The sequence below is a fragment of the Sturnira hondurensis genome, unplaced genomic scaffold, assembly GCF_014824575.4.
Source record: "Sturnira hondurensis isolate 20B ecotype Veracruz unplaced genomic scaffold, ASM1482457v3 Scaffold0006413, whole genome shotgun sequence".
Taxonomy (NCBI): domain Eukaryota; kingdom Metazoa; phylum Chordata; class Mammalia; order Chiroptera; family Phyllostomidae; genus Sturnira; species Sturnira hondurensis.
The window spans coordinates 792221-809849 of NW_028079044.1; the positions used below are offsets into that span (position 1 = coordinate 792221).

General features: G+C 42.7%; 1 protein-coding gene across 1 annotated transcript in view; it reads right to left on the reverse strand.

Annotated features, from left to right (window-relative positions):
• The window catches only part of LHCGR (luteinizing hormone/choriogonadotropin receptor), a 55992-nt gene that overhangs the window by 23672 nt on the left and 14691 nt on the right, over nucleotides 1-17629 (reverse strand). Inside the window, exons 2-6 of the mRNA XM_037048999.1 lie at nucleotides 10873-10944; nucleotides 6182-6256; nucleotides 3087-3161; nucleotides 1200-1274; nucleotides 1034-1111 (exon numbers count right to left, since the gene is read on the reverse strand). Coding sequence (XP_036904894.1) covers nucleotides 1034-1111; nucleotides 1200-1274; nucleotides 3087-3161; nucleotides 6182-6256; nucleotides 10873-10944 — 375 coding nt within the window. The remainder of the gene's footprint in view (nucleotides 1-1033; nucleotides 1112-1199; nucleotides 1275-3086; nucleotides 3162-6181; nucleotides 6257-10872; nucleotides 10945-17629) is intronic.

Genomic DNA, 17629 nt, shown 5'->3' on the forward strand with positions numbered 1-17629 from the left:
TCTCTAAGGGCAAGCTCACTTATTGCCTCATTACAATCCTGCCATGGGCTATAACCAAAAAGAGAGAGAGGGATATGGATGTGTGGAGCAGAATTGAATATGGGTCACTGGGCATTGGAAATAAATGAGATGTGGTGTCCCGGATGCTGCTTCCAAATGGTGGGTCAAAGGAAGTTGCCCCATGTGAAGATGGCAAGGATCACAGAAGGAAGGAAGTTAGGCAGGTGCACAGTGAAGAGAATGACGTATGTTACCTTAGTACAATGCCCACTCACACTTTAATGTGCACATGAATCACTTGGGATCTTGGGAAAATGCAGATTCTGAGTCAGTAGGTTTGGGATGGCCCTGCAAGTTTCCATTTCTAACCAGCCCTCAGAAGATACTGTGGACGCTGGTCCATGGGCCATAGTTTTGATAGCAAGGCCTTAGGAAAGATCATGAAAGGGTTAAGACCTTTGGGCCTAGTAACTTGATAAGTGATGGTCAAATAAGAAGATAGTATTTTCAAATTTAATATTAAGGGGTTTAGGGAATGGGTACAGATGGCATTGCCTCACAAAATCACCCAGGGGGTGAAAATCAGAGTGAGAGGGAGAAGAAAGAGAGCAGGGTCCATTGATCAACTACGCTACCCACTTGGAGAGTATCTTCCCAAGCTCTTCTCTGACAAAACTTGAAATTTCTGTGCTCTCTTTTTAGCAGGGCAGCCACTCCCCTTCAGGCTGTCTCTTTGCAGCGTCAAAGCAGTCCACTGATGCAGTGAACAATTTCATCAATTGGAAATTCAGGTTCTGTAAATCCTTGGGCCCATGTGATGAATTTGAAACTGAGTGTGTTGCTTGGGTATCATGTGAGCATATGACCCAGCTTCGATCCTACACAATCCCTCTCACCTTTGGCATTTTAGGTCAAAAAGAATGTCACCAGCGAGTGAGGGACTCGGTAAAAGACAAGAAAGAGATTGCCTTGTGCTAGAAATGAGAATAGCAGGAGGCTCTGTGGCAGAACATGAATCTGGGGGTTTACTCACAGTGTTGTGGATTCATTAGTCATCCCTTGAAAAGCATTTCCTGGTATGGTGGTTATGTGTACATTATCACAAATTTCCCTTGAGGAATGAAAGGAGAAATATTTACTTTCCAAATTTTAGCTGCAAATAGAAAACTGTTATGTACAGCAATCAGCCTGGTACTTACAGAATGAAATTAAATTCAGAAGAGAAGATCTTTGTAACATCTGGAAGCATTTGAATGCCAGTGTTACAGATGCTCCTGTGATTCGGGGGCAAGGTGGGGATGTGTGCAGAGAATGAGAAAAAGTGATTGTTATTAAGGCATAAAGATACAAGCAGTACAGAGGCATTTTGCAAATACTATTACATTTAAAAATATTGAGTTTGGCTTTATCAGTCATGCTTTTAGCTGTGGAAGGCTGTGAGAATTTAAACGCCTGTGACACCATGGGAAAAGTTGCATTAATGATTCCTGTTTAGAGGTCTAGGGGCTGGGACCAAACTTTCAGGTCTTTTCATTTACATTTATTTCCACCCTGTTTTTACCTATCACATCACTTGCACATTTGTACTATATCAGGAAGTGCTTCCTTGTATCTCACTGAAATCATTAAACATTCTTTTGATTATTTGAGCTACTCAAGTCTCCTTCCCCCCGCACCTTTTACTTAAATTTCAAAGAAGAGAGAGGCTTTAATGGTAGGTCAAATTGAAGGATATTTCATTGTACAAGAATGGACTGCGTTAGGGGAGCCTAGGCACCTGAATTTCCCCCAACCAAGTTTTAAATTTGCCAGTCATGGACTCTGGGCAGCTGATAGGCAGTGCCTGGCATCCTAGTGACAGGGAAAGGAAGCCCGGTTTCCCATTTGGCTCTCTCTGGTTCTCCTCCTGACCCATTGCCCCAGATCACACTGAGCCCTTGCCCTGTCTGGGGCTGGTGGTGGCAGCATGGGCTCGGACTGCAGTGTGCACTGGGATCGAGGGAATGCCATTTTTAAGGGGGAGGTAAAAATGCTATTTAATAAAGACAATGATTCTTAGATAACAAGGGGCTGTAGTCAATAATTTCTGTTCCAGCATTTTCTTCTGTTTTTCCAAAGTGGTTAATGCTGAGATATGTATGTGTCCTATAGACCTCTGGAACGTTTGGAAAAGCAGAGCAACTGGGTTAGGAGTTCTCCAGCATCGGAGCTGCCAAACGAGCCACCCTAACGCCTGCAGCAGCTCCTGTAGGGGGCCCAGAGCAAGATCGCACGGGTGACGTGGAACACCAGAGAAAATGGCCTTTCTCTCTCCGCCCTTTTTTTTTTCCTTTTGGATATGGTGGTGTTGTAGGCTTTGTGTCCTCTGGAGATTTTATGAAATTTAACTGATCAGGATGAAGAGAGAGAGGACATGTGTCAGAGGGATTTAAATTTTTCTGTGTGAATAGTGAGTATTTGATACCTGAGAAGACCCAGAGTGATACATTTATAGATTGTATCAGATTTCAGGAATCTTGGTTTTGTTGGCAAGGCAGAGAATCTGCAGGGTACTCACCTGATAATTCTACCTAGTGGACTTCATCAGACTCAGTGGGAACTGGGAAATAACGGTTTAGTTTATATGGCACAGTGCCTACCCGAAAGCAGTATGTAAAATGTTTTCACTTAAAATGAATGGACAAAAGAGATAAAGGAGATCAGTAGTTCTCAGTCAGGGGTAGGGGGCCAAATCAGGATTGCCTCTCCCACTTTCGCCTATCTTCCTTCCATGTCACCACCTTGCCTCAGAGATTCTGATTTACCCTTTTAAAGGGTCCTGACCACCCCTCCCCACCCCCTTCCCACCTCCAGTTTGAAAATCACTGCAAAGAGTGATTCGCCACAGACCATGTTGAGAACCACTTACAGGTATGTCAGCACCGTGGCTGACAAGAAATGCGAAATTAAGTCAGAGAGCTGAAGATGGAAATGCAAATAATGCTAAGGATATGGTTAAAAACTTTTTTCCAACCTTGGAATTGTTTTGATTTTTATCAGATGCTCATCTTCCCCTTCCCAATTGCTTAAAAAGGGAAATTGCTCACAAGTATTTTAACCGGGGGAGATTCGTAAATGCTCCAGGCCCGATGTGTACCAGGTTTTTGGTGTTCTGGATCAGTCTGTAAAGAGAGAAGGGAAAACGGGCAGCAGCTTACTAGCTATGTATTGTTTGGCACACATGACACCATGGTCACCAGAGGTTGCTGGCTACAGAGAGCATCAATAAAATCAAACGCTTGAGAGGAGCTTCTGAGACCCCGGGGATAGAAACAGCATGGTGTGAGCCAGTGGCTATTTCCAGGAAGCTCTGCTCTCAACATTCTGCCAAGGCAGGTGCATCATAGCTGGGAGTCTGTTCAACTCCCCTTCACCCCCGTTCCACTTCCCTCCACCCCCTCTTTGCCCCCAGGCAGCATCAATATCCAGGGCTCCTGGCCAAGTAGGTCCTGTCCCACCGTGGAGCCTGCAAACTGGGAGCAATGGGAGATTCTGCTCCTAGGAGAGATGAGCAAATTAGCTACTCTCCCTTGCAGGTAAATTGGGTCTCTTCGTATTGGGCTGGCAGCCACACTGACCAGTTATCCAGATGGTCACCCAGTCTGTGGAACAGCGGGGCAGAGTCTGGGGGCTTGGATTTGGGGAATTTTATGCTCATTCTGTAGATAATTTGTTGCGTGGTGATGCCCAATCTCCTAACTTCCCTGAGCTAGTGCTTTCTTCCAAAATATTCAAGTGATAATGGACACTCTTCATACTTTACAGGTTGATTGGTAGTGATAGAACTTGTAGAGATAATGTACAAGGCAAGGCTTTGCCAACTGTACAAGTAGAGCTATAACATCACAGTGGTATTATTGTCCTTCTCCCTAGTTCCACCAGTGATTTTGATCCTTGAGAAGAGGCCACAGTTGCCTTGTCTTGTCTACTCTGGATTCAATAAAAGGTCAGTAAATGCCATTGAACAACCACCCGAGGAACCAATAATTGCTCTTGTGTAGAGAAAAATATAGTGTACTGGTTAGGTGGGCAGTTTCTGGAGTTAATTTGGTTTTGCATCCTGGTTTTACTAATTGTATGACCTTGAGTATATCACTTACAGCACAGTTTCCTCAGAGGATGGTCAGTGATTTAAAGCACAGGTGGCAAACACAAGGCCCGCGGGCTGAACCCAGCCCTCTGCCTTGTTTCACCCGGTCTGGCACCTTGTTTCTACCTGGCGGCAGCACCGAGCTCTCGCTTAACTGTTAAGGAGTAGTTACATTTACATGGTCCTAAAATTACATTTGGCCCTTTGAAGGCAACCTCGAGGCTGATGTGGCCCCTGGTGAAAATGAGTTTGACACCCCTGAATTTTAAAGGAATCAATGTGTGTGGTTCCCTGTAAAGCTTCAACCAGTATTCACAATCATTGTCATAGTTGATGAAATCAGGAAATTGAATGGTTTGTCTGAGAAACTGCAGAATTCAAAAGTGAACACGTGTTTTCTGAGTCCAGGTCTAGTGCTCATCCCACTTTACCATATTTACCTGCCATTCATGCCTAATCTTTTAGGTCCTTTTGATTGTTTAAAGGTGAGTGACATTTTGTTGTAATTGTTTTTACAATGGAATCAAGCAATTGTGGGCTGTATGTGGGTGAGATGGAAGGGACTTTTATCTCTTATGGGTCTTTTGGGGTTTGACCTAAACCACTCATCTGGCCACTCTTTCATTCAACGAACATTGATTAAGGTCCTGCACGTGCCAAGCACTGTGTAGGTGCCGGGGATCCAGCCGTGAGCAAAGCAAAGAGAACCCATGCAGAGTAATGCCCTCATCTCTGGGCGTTGGGAAAGGTCTATGAAGTTTCCCTCAGAGCATTTCATTTTTCTTTCTGTTGATAAATGTTGCTTTGCCTCATGAGAAGCTTTGTTTACCCGAAGTTGTTCTTGCAGTTCTCAGTGTAAGCTGTGCCGAATCAGCATCACTTGGGAAGTGTGTTTAAATTGCAAATTTCTAGGTCTAGGGTAGGACTGTCATCTACAATTGTAATGAGAACCTCCCGAAGTTCTACATCACAGACAAATTCAGACTATACCTTTAGTACTTAAATACCTAGTATTTTGGATTTCCCATAATTGTTTGGTGAGTTATTCTCACTTCCCTGGCTACACTGTCATCATACTGATCAATTAATTCTCTTCAGATAATTGCTACTTAGACCATTCATAGTGAGGTCTTCTGGTACAGTGGGAAATGCATAAGCACTGAAGAAAGACAGGCTGGGCTTGCATCCCAGCTCAGCTGTTGCCTAAGGTGCTGCGTTGGTCAAGCTACCTCTCTGAGCCTTTTAGAGAAAATAAGTTCCAAGCACAAGCACTCAAAAACTCTTTGTTGGTAACATCTTTTCTCCTTCCCTTAACTTTCCAAACTCCTATGTGGGAGAAGTTTGTAAAAGGTCTGGTTTGGGCCAAACCAGGCAGCAGTAAGAGGTCCAGTTTAGGGGTTACATGACCTGATTCGTAGTCCCAGCTGACTTGCTGTGTGATATCAGGCAAGTCAGCTAACTTCTTTGGGATAGAAGTTCGTCAACTGAAAACTGAATTAAGCCAGTCTTCTTCCATCCTTTTTGTAAGTTGGAGGAAGATAATGATTTGGAAAGGATAATTGTTAAGAACCAATTTTAAAACATCACAATAACAACAATAAACCCTACAAACATTCTCAATACAGGGCTTTCACATGGTAGGTGTTCAAGAACCATTTACTGAATGAATGAATATGCCCAAACAGTTCCCAGTGAACTAATTCATAATGTCTAAGCTCCTTTCCAATTTTTTCCACTGGACCAAGTACTTCATACCCTCCCTTCCTTAAGGTAAGAGCTACTTGGCAGGACTCCACAGTGTCAATTTTAATTTCCAACTTTGTGTTGTGATGTTTCAGAGTTTATACAACTCTCAGGGAGAAGCCGTTGTCACCATGGCAACCTTGAGGCCACTGCAGTGAGAGAAATTAGTGTCTGCCCAGACCTGGTAATTGCTGTAGTCTTTTCCTCTTGGTTTCCTAGCAGTGGATGCTTGAATACAAAAAATGAGTGGGCTTCAGCCAGTGAGGGTGATAGTGTATAGCAGTAAACGATCTGTTAGCTGATGCTTACATTTCAGACAAATTGAGGAGGTTGTCAAAGGCATTAGCTTCGATCTTTTCCAGGGAATCGCTCTGAGAAATTTCACTAGGGCAGAGAGAGGGGAAAAAAAAAAGAAGAAGAAACATGAAATACATGACTGCGCGGCATCATAAGCAGCTATGCACATGGCCCAACAACTGGGTGCCCCAGTGTGTTCTTTTAGAAAAAGAGCATGGGTGCCTTTAGCTGTCCCCATGTCGTAAAGTGCTAACATCTCCCTGTAGGAGCACGGATGGGCACCTACATCCCAGGTGCTGTTGAAATGCAAGTTTCAGTAATCCCTGTTTTTTTTCTTCCTTGTTTATTATGATGTAGGATCATAGATTATTAGAAGTGGACAGGCCCTTTGAGAAAATGTATTCAGATTCCTTTGTTTTGCGGCTCTGAAAATTGAATTTCTAAAAAGAAATTCCTCTTGGTTGGAGAGGCACCTAGTGTTTTTCTTCCATCTACCTTTTATTTATGCCCATATCATTTCCTTTAAAAATTTTTCCATTGCAGTTTATGTTCAGTATTATTTTGTATTAGTTTCAGGTGTACAGCATAGTGGTTAGACAGTCATACACTTTACAAGTGTTTACCCCCACCCAGCACCATACATCATTATTAGAATATTATCAACTATATTCCCTATGCTGTACTTTACATCCCCATGACTATTTTATAACTACCAATTTGTATTTCTTAATCACTTCACTTTTTTTCACCAAGTCCCCCAACTTCCTCCTCTCTTTCAACTATCAATCCATTCTTTGTCTCTATGAGTCTGTTTCAGTTTTGTTTGTCCATTAATTTTGTTCTTTAGATTCCACGTATAAGTGAAATCATACGGTATTTCTCTTTCTCTGACTGATTTGTTTCACTCAGCATAATACCCCCCAGGTCCATCCATGCTGTCACAAATGGCAAGTTTTCATTCTTGTTTTTATAGTCCAGTAACATTCCATTGTGCAAATGTATCACACAGCTTTTTTATCCACTTGTCTATTAGAGGCACTGGGCTGCTTCCAGATCTCGGCAGTGCTGCGGTAGCGTAGGGGTGCATTCGGAGATGTACCCAGAGATGGGAATGGCAGGTCATAAGGCAGTTCCGTTTTTAATTTTTTGAAACCCCTCCTACTGTTTTCCATAGTAGCTGCATCTCCAGCACCTAGTGTGTTCAGGGAGGTTTCAGGACCAGGATCAGTCTGTCTGGGTTCCCAACTCCATTATTCTAGGGCAGTTTTAGTTTGGGTTGAATTCATTGTTTCATAACACCCCCTTTCCCCAAATCCTGCTCTGAGGCAATGGCAGTGTGGCCAACTCCTGCACATAGTGTCTTCCTTGGATTCTGTTTCTTTGGCTGCTTTTTTTTTTCTCACTCTGTTAGCAAATTGAGGACAAGGAGTATGTCTCATTCACTTCTGAACCTTGGTGACATCATAGTGCCTGGCACATTGGAGAGAAATGAATGAATGGATTAATGAATGGATTGATTTTTTTAAAAAGACACAAAGTAAAGGAAACAGTTTTGCCATATACCACCCCCAAGCATGTAGGTAATGTCAATGTTATTCTAAACCCCCAACATAAGCTACCATTTACTGCCAGCTGAGACATAAGTCTCAGATTCACCAGTTGTGAATTTGGTGAGTTCACCGAAGACTTCAGACGTGACGAGAGCGTTAGCCCACAGAAAGGCCGAGCCTATGGCAGTTGATATCTTTTGTGACAACACAGTCATGGACTGGTCCCTGGGTCGATTCATCTTATTCCTACCAATGGTTTGCTCATTTCACTGTGGCTGCTTTTCTCACCAGGAGGTCTAAAAGTTCCCAAAACTCAATGTTTAAACTTGAGAAAAGAAGAGTAAGAATTAGGTTTAAGCAAACTGATATTTCTGTAACCTGCAGTGAATTTCTTATAATTTATACTAATTCTTAGGGAATTATTATTATTTTAGGTACTTCTTATTGTGGTTTTTAAAAATATATATTTTATTGATTATGCCATTACAGTTGTCCCATTCCCCCCTTCATTCCCCTCCACCCTGCATATCCCTCCCATACCATTCCTCCCCTTTAGTTTATGTCCATGTGTCACACGTTCTTTAGATTCTATATTTCCCAAACTCTTCTTGCCCTCCCCCTATCTATTTTCTACCTACTGTCTATGCTACTTATTCTCTGCACCTTCTCCCCCCTTCTCCTCCTCCCACTCCCCTGTTGCTAACCCTCCATGTGATCTTCATTTCTATGGTTCCACTCCTGATCTAGCTGTCCTCTTAGTTTGCTTTTGTTTTAGGTGTGGTTGTTAGTAAGTGTGAGTTTGCTGTCCTTTCCCTGTTCATATTTTTTATCTTCTTTTTCTTAGATAAGTCCCTTTAACATTTCATATAATGAGGACTTGGTGATGATGAACTCCTTGAATTTGATCTTATCTGAGAAGCACTTTATCTGCCCTTCCATTCTAAATGAAAGTTTTGCTGGATAGAGCAATCTTGGCTGTAGGTCTTTGGATTTCATGACTTGGAATACTTCTTTCCAGCCCCTTCTTGCCTGTAAGGTCTCCTTTGAGAAATCAGCTGACAGTCTGATGGGTACTCCTTTGTAGGTGACTGTCCCTTATCTCTTGCTGCTTCTAGAATTCTCTCCATTTTAATCTTGGCTAATGTAATTCTGATGTGCCTTGGTGTGTTCCTTCTTGGGTCCAACTTCTTTGGGACTCTCTGAGCTCCCTGGATTTCCTGGAAGTCTATTTCCTTTGCCAGACTGGGGAAGTTCTCCTTTATTATTTGTTCAAATAAGTTTTCTACTTGTGGCTGTTCCTCTTCCCCTTCTGGTACCCCTTTACTTTGGGTGTTGGAACATTTAAAGATGTCCTGGAGGTTCCTAAGCCTCTCCTCATTTTTTTGAATTCTCATGTCTTCATTCCTTTCTGGTTGGATGTTACGTTCTTCCTTCTGGTCCACCCTTGATTTGAGTCTCAGTTTCCTTCCCATCACTATTGGTTTCCTGTGCATTTCCCTTCATTTCACTTAGTTTAGCCTTCATTTGTTCCTCTAATTTGTGATGAAAATCAACCAGTTTTGTGAGTATCCTGATCACCAGTATTTTGAACTGTGTGTCTGATAGGTTTGCTATTTCTTTGTTGCTTAGAAGTATTGGCTCTGGGGCTTTGAGCTGTTCTTCAACCATAATGTTTTGGTTTGTTCGCACCTATTACATATGAGGGGCGGAGCCTTAGGTGTTCACCAGGGTGGGGTGACCCAGTTGGTGGGTTGTGATGCTGTATGTGGGGGCAGGGTCAGAGAGGGGCAATGGCATTTGTTCTGTTCTCTTTCTGATTTCAGTCCCCTCTGCTGCTTCCCACAAGCAAATTGGGCCTCCCTGGTGCTGGTTCCCGGGTGTGTGGACTTGTGCACCCTCCAGGACACTGTGGGTCTCTCCAACAAACTCTGTGAGCCTGGGAGCTTCTCCTGGCACCTCGACCCCAAAAGTTTTTCCAATCGGTGCTTTTAGGCTTTATTTCCTGGCACTGGGGCCCTGGTTTGTGCTGTCTGTTTCACTGCTTGCTCCTCTGCCTGGTTTATCTGCATGCAAATGTGTGACCATAGTCAGCCAGCCACCTTGCACTCTCACTGGGTCTGCCCGTTGCCACCCCACGCCTGGGAGCTGTCAACTGCCACCTGCATGCCTGGGTTGGTCTGGCCACTTTTTTCTGCTTGACCCCGTTCTGCCATTCGCTGACTCCGCCCCTCTTACTGGTCTGGCTCAATGGTTCATTGTTGTTGGACTTCCCTACAGTTCAATTTTCTGTGTTTTGGTTGTGTTTTCGTTACTAAAACTTTGTTGTCTTTAAACTTGGTTGTGCGAGGAGGCACGGTGTTTCCACCTATGCCTCCATCTTGGCCGGAAGTCCGGAATTATTTTTTTTACTATGCTCGCTCCTTGCTAATAGCCTAAAAAGCAATCAGCAGTTCCCCTAGGAGCTACTGAAAGCTCAGTGTGTTGTTAAGATCAGAGATGTTCTCTGGAAATGAAAAGGCCCCTTATGTTCCTTTGACTCAGACTGATGTTAAGGAGGATGCAGGAGTCCTGGAGTACTGAGCGAGTTCTCTCTCCCTGAATGGAGTCTTGGGCCACAGAACCTGAGCCCCAGGGCAAAGGATTGAAGTTACATCTGACATGAAAGTAAGATCACACTGCCTTATTAGGCTGCTCTACACTTTAATAAATGCCTTTTATCACTAAGGCTATAAATATTGTATTTTTGTCTTATGCTTATTGTATTTTAGATACAAAGTTTATCTTCTAATGCACAATAAATTTCCAACACATTTTCTTCTATGTGGGTGTTATCTAAAAATATGACACGAGGGAGTAACTGCTCTAGCAGGAGAATTTTTATGATTGGAATCTCTCATCTTTTCTGCTTGAGAAGTTTATCATCACTTAATCAAAATGCATTCAGTTAATTATCTAGATTTTAATGACTCTTGAAAACCATACCTTTCTTTAAAGGCCCCTAAATATTGTTTGTATTAAAAAAGATAAAATACTAGGGTTTCCCAAATACAGTCTTTCTCCTAGGAAAATTACCCCCTTTCAAATATGATTTCTCTGAGAAAAAAATTATTATTCCAATTATGAGTGTCTTTAGATATGCAGTAGCTTACTTACATTTTTGTGACTTCATTAAGTCCTCTGAAAGCTTGAGATGGAATAACGGTGATAGGGAGATAGTCAAGTGATCTAGAAAAGAGAGAAGGAAAGCCAGGAGTTTAAGATTTAATATTGGGTGGCTTTTAAGTTCATGAATAAAATGCAATGTGGGGTGTGTATGTGCATGTAAGACAACAGAGTCCTCAACAACTGAATTTAGCTTGAGAATTCCAACTTATATCTGTAAAAAGATGTGTTATAACTTGTTCTTGGCCTATGTCAGTGTGTGATCTTTGGATTAATATCTTGAACTTTGGGATCAGACACACACAGGTTCAAATCCCCACTCTTTCTCTACCTGGCTATGTGACCCTGAGCATGTTATTTAAGCACTCTGTCTCAGTTTCTTCATTGACGAAATTGAAATAATAATTCCAATTTCAGAGGGTTGTTATGATTAATCAAGATAATGCATTTAAAGGACAGGGCTTGGTAGTGAGTAAATAGTTATTAGGTTGTTCTATAGTGGCCCCATAGGTTTGACTGGGAGGATGGAAAAGAAGCTTTCTTGGGTAGAGTGGAGAAATGAATGATGAAAATACAATTGGAAATCAGGCAGACAGGAGAAGGGAAGATTGAGAACATGGTCTGTCCCCTCCAGGCGGCCCATTTCAATATCCCAAGAGCACTTGCTAATGTGGTTAAATCACATAGGCATCTCATGCCATTTTGGGGGAGCATTTATAGAACATTTCCTTCAGACTCTTATATCCAAAGGAACAATCTAAGTGTTCTTGAATTGAGACAAAAATCATGTATTACATGAGTTGAGAATAGAGTGATTACTTGGCAACAGCAAGAACCAGAACAGGATGATTTGAATCAGTGAGATGTCTTATATTTCCGGAAGAGAATTGCTGCTGGTGTAAGGTGCTGTGTAGTAGTGCACAGCCATCTCTAACCTTGTTATATACACTCAACAATGGAGTGATGTGGGAAATTCCCCTTCAATAGCAGAAGAAAGTGGATCACGAAAAGAGTAAGTAATTTGAACAAGGCAACATGACTAAGCAGACTGAGACCAAGTGTCCTGTCCATTGTTCAATATTGGGCCAAAGCATGTGATTCCTAACTGACTTTCTCTTTGTTTCTTGTTTCCTTCAACTTTATTGAGGAATTGTTGACAAATATAATTGCATATATTTAAGATGTACAATATGATGATTTGATATACACATTCATTGTGCAGTGATTACCAAGATAAAGATAATTAACATGTCCCTCACCTCACACAGTTAACTCTTTTTTGCATGTGTGGTGAGAACACTTATGATCAACTCACAGCAACTTTAAAGTGTACAATATTGTGTTGTTAACTATAGTCACCATGCTGTGCATTAAATCCTCAGAACTTACTCTTCTTATAACTGATATAACTTTGACCTAGGTCTCTCCATTTTTCTCTCCTCCCAGGCCCTGGCAACCATTCTATTCTCTGTTTCTATGAAAGCCACTTTAAAAACAATTTTTTAGAGTGCACATAAAAGTGATATCGTACAGTATATATCTTACTATGTCTGGCTTATTTCACTAAGCACAATGTCCTTCAGGTCCATTCTATGTTGTTACAGGTGTCACTTTTCCTTCTTTTCTTTTTATGGCTGAAAACCATTCATTCCATTGTGTGTGTGTGTACACCTATGAGGTCTGTCCAGAAGGCATCCAGCCATGTAATATGAAAAATAGACATTTATTGAAGGCACAAGATACAGGAAACATTGTACATAGGACAACGACACCTTGGTCACCTTCAAGGTAGACTCCTTGGGACCTCACACAGTTCTCCCAGCATCTCTTCCACTGTTCAAAACACTCTGCAAAATCCTTTGTTGGAATCACCATCAGCTGCCTTGTCATGTTTTCCTGAATCTCCTCAATAGTCTGAAATCTCTTTCCTTACAAAGGTGATTTTAGTTTTAGGAAAAGCCAGTAGTTTTTGGAATCCCCAGGTCAGCTTCTATTTCTCTCACTGTCAGTTGCTGATCTTTGTTGATTGCAGTCTGTACATGTTCAATATTCTCAGGTGTTCTGCTTGTTGCAGGCCTTCCAGAATGTGGGTACTTTCAACAGGTTCTCTCGACCATCTTTGAAGCATTTGTTCCACACTTTTATTTGTGCTGCACTCGTTGCATCATCCCTGAAAGCCTTTTGAATCACCCAAATAGTTTCTGAGGAGAAATATGCAAGCTTAGTGCAAAATTTAATGCAGATTCGTTGCTCTTCTTGCTCATTTTGAATGTGATGGCCATATAGCACACATGCTCATTCAATGGCTCTACTTTCCCCACTGACTAGTACGGTGAAGTTGTCATCGTTCACACATGTGTGTTCCAGTCCACTCTCCTTGGCTGCCAGGTTACATCAGTGTCATGCAAACTGTTCTTGTTATATTAACTAATGACATTTAGATTATTTCCTTATCTTGGCTATCATGAATAATGCTGCAGTGAATGTGAGAGTGCAGATATCACTAAAGATAGTTACTTGATTTCCTTTGGATATATACCCAGGTAACCCACTTTCTTTCAGTGAGCATGGTGGAGGGGCAGGTCTGTAACCTTGCTGATCTTGAGAGAAGGCCTGTATTGATATTCCTCCTGCAAAGCATCTCACCAACAGTTCCTCTCTTGGGGCTAATGCAAAGAAATTTTATTTCAGAAAAATTCATTCACTCAACAGTCTCTTAGAGATGGTACAGTCTTTTTTTTTTATTTTTTAATGTTTTTTTAAATATATTTTATTGATTATACCATTACAGTTGTTCTATTCCCCCCCTTCAATCCCCTCCACCCACACCCTCCCTCCCCCACCATTCTCCCCCCCTTAGTTTATAACCACATGTCTCAAGTTCTTTGGATTCTATATTTCCCCCACTATTCTCGTCCTCCCCCCTATCTATTTTCTACCTACCATCTATGCTATTTTCTGTGCCTTCTCCCCCCTTCTCCCCCTCCCACCCCCCTGTTGCTAACCCTCCATGTGTTCTTCATTTCTATGGTTCCACTCCTGATCTAGCTGTCCTCTTGGTTTGCTTTTGTTTTAGGTGTGGTTGTTAATAACTGTGTGTTTGCTGTCCTTTCACTGTTCATCTTTTTCATCTTCTTTTTCTTATATAAGTCCCTTTAGCATTTCATATAATAAGGGCTTGGTGATGATGAACTCCTTGAACTTGACCTTATCTGAGAAGCACTTTATCTGTCCTTCCATTCTAAATGAAAGTTTTGCTGGATAAAGCAATCTTGGCTGTAGGTCTTTGGATTTCATGACTTGGAATACTTCTTTCCAGCCCCTTCTTGCCTGTAAGGTCTCTTTTGAGAAATCCGCTGACAGTCTGATGGGTACTCCTTTGTAGGTGACTGTCCCCTTATCCCTTGCTGCTTCTAGGATTCTCTCCTTCATTTTGGTCTTGGCTAATGTAATTATGATGTGCCTTGGTGTGTTCCTTCTTGGGTCCAACTTCTTTGGCACTCTCTGAGCTTCCTGGATTTCCTGGAAGTCTATTTCCTTTGCCAGACTGGGGAAGTTCTCCTTTATTATTTGTTCAAATACGTTTTCCACTCGTGGCTGTTTCTTTCCCCCTTCTGGTACCCCTATAATCCGGATGTTGGAACGTTTAAAGATGTCCTGGAGGTTCCTAAGCCTCTCCTCATTTTTTTGAATTCTCATTTCTTCATTCCTTTCTGGTGGGATGTTTTGTTCTTCCTTCTGGTCCATTCCATTGATTTGAGTCCCAGTTTCCTTTCCATCACTATTGGTTTCCTGTGCATCTCCCTTCATTTCAATTAGTTTAGCCTTCATATGTTCCTCTAATTTGTGACTATGTTCCTCTAATTTGTGACTATAATCTACCAGTTCTGTGAGCATCCTGATAAATAGTGTCTTGAATTGTGCTTCTGAGAGGCTGGCAATTTCTCGGTCGCTTAGAGTTATTGGCTCTGGGACTTTGAGTTCTTCTTGCGCCATCTTTTGGGCTGTTCGTGCCTGTTCCGTAGCAGGATCGGAGCCCTAAAGTGTTCACTAGAGCAGGGCAACTAAGTCGCTGGGTTGTGACGTTGTATGTGGGGGCGGGGTCAAAGAGGGACTCTGGCGTCCCGTCTGCCGCCTGCCGCCCTGGCCCTCACCGGTGCTGAAGGGCAACTAAGTTGCTGGGTTGTGACGCTGTATGTGGGGGCGGGGTCAAAGAGGGACTATGGCGTCATGTCCGCCGCCTGCCGCCACGGCCCTCACCAGTGCCGCAGTTGCTGCCGTCACCGGGCCCACGCGTTTCGTCCCACTGCACGTGAGTGTGCCACCGCCATCAGCCCTGGCCCCCTGGGGCCTGCGTGGTCTGTCTCACTGTGCGTGAATATGCGCCCGCGGTCTGCCTCGCACCCCAACTGGTTCCCGTCTGCCTGTGCGCCTGGGTCGGGGGACCTGTCCTGCCCGACCCTGCTCGCTGCTGGCTCCGCCCCTCTTACCGTCCCCGTTGAACGGTTAGATGTAGTCGGACTTCCGTATAATTCAATTTTCTGTCCTTTGGTTGTGTCTTTGTTTCTCCAAACCTTTGTTGTATTCAAACTTGGTTGTGGGAGAAGGCACAGTGTTTCCACCTATGCCTCCATCTTGGCGGAAGTCAGAGATGGTACAGTCTTGAGGAAGTAATCCAAACTTGGTCCCCTGAATCTATTCCTGAAGACAGTTCCTCAAGCACATTGTTCAGTACCCAAACTTATTTAACAGGGCATCCAAGAAGAACAGGGCTGGTGGGGGAGAAATATTCTTACGATGGCATGTTTGTTTCCTATATTTCTTCTGGAATCATGTCTGCTTGGCTTACTGATTAAAAACACAGTTTTATTGCTTTCTGCACTGCCAAGTCAATAAATTTCCAGAAGAGAAAGCTGTGTTCTACTGTACCCCATGCAACATCAATAAAACTGACAGCCAAATTCTGATTCCAGAATCTTTATTGCTGGGGATAATGCAGTGCAGAACATATTTGGGAGAGTGTTTACATAAAAGCTTCAACTGAACCCTTCAGAGCCATTTATATGCAAATAGAGCCCAGAAGCTGGAGCTCTCAGCAGACAGTCTCCTTCTCCAACAGGGGGCACAGCGTGGCTCTCAGAAGAGCAGTTTGGCTCAGATTTGACCAGGGAAGTTGTTTGAGCTTTTGATTGATATAGGGATGAGGGATGAGGAGTAAAGGTCAGGCAGAAGTGAGAAGCAGTAGATCAGGCACTGGCTGTCCCCAGTGACTGCGGAACAGCCCTGGTGCAAGATGAAATTTTGCAGTTGATGTTGATGCTGCAGAGCAGGAAAGGCAGAGTGATTGAGTTCCAACCGTAAAAGAGTCACTGAGTGAACAGCAGGGAGCTGTGCGGATGTGGACAGGGCAAGATAAAACCCCGGGGGCCAGAGAATGGGGAGAGAGGTTGGGTGAGGCAGGGCAGGAGCACTGAGCTTTTCACAACAGATGCATTCTCTTGAAGCCACGTGGAAAATATGGTTCTGTGAATCCCAAACCGGGTTTTTTCACTGACTTATATTTTTATTTTAGAGATGTCATGTCTTTATTTCTGATGCATCTTCAATTGGCTGCAGTTCCTAAGCATTCAAGTGTCCATGTCCTGTACTTAAACTTGTTTGTTCACATGGCCCATGATTTGTTCATAATCATTTGAATGTACTTCCTTTAAGGCACTCTATTCTTTGATGGATGCTTCTGTGATTCTTTCCATGAAGCCAGAAACTTTTAGCAATGTGATTATCTTAATTACTCTGCCATTCTACTCCTGCATATGTCCCAGAGAAATTCTCACACTGAAACTGAAGGGCAACTGCACAAGGATTTTCTTCACAGCATGTGGCATTGGGTGGGTTGGAGGCATGCTGGGTGTCCCCTACTGAGTGAGATAATGATAAAATATGGACAGTAGGCACCTAACTCATTGGTCAGCAGTTGGCAGTGAGAGTTTAAAGACACACAGGGCAGCATGCATTGATCTTAGAATCGTGCCGAGAGAAAAAAGTAAGAAATTAGTGACATATATAAAATACTACTTGCAGAATTAAAATACTTGTCCATCAAATGTAGACATTTTTTAAAGATTTCATTGATTTATTTATCTTTAGAGGGGAAAGAGAGAGGGAGAGAAACATCAATGTATGGTTGCCATTTGTGCATCCCCTGCTGGGAATTGGCCTGCAGGGAACCGGCCTGCAACCCAGGCATGTGCCCTGACTGGGAATCGAACCGTGATCCTCTGGTTTGCAGGCTAGTGCTCAATCCACTGAGCTACACCAGCCAGGAAATGTAGACATTTTAAAAGAGAACATATAAATATACATTAGAATGGGTGCCTGAGGTGAGTCAGAAGGAAGTGGAAGGGGATAAAATAAATTACTAAAAACAGAAAGAGCCTTTGAATGGACCAATGATAATGTTACTTGAATGAAGAAATACGATCAACTTAACCCTCTATACCTATGAGACAAATGGAGAAGAAAAAACATTTTATTTTGATATATTGAGTTCTTCCCTCACTCCCCTCTCTCCTTCCTTCTTCCTTTTCTTCTTTTCTAATTTTATTTTGAAGTTAGGCCTACATGTATCCAAAAATTTTGTGAACTTCAGGAACTCTTGTGGAGAGGTCTAGCCAGTGTCATTAGGTATAGAGTAGAAGCCAAGGAGAACTGGAGAAAAAAAGGCCAAAGGCAAGGATAGTTTGGTGAC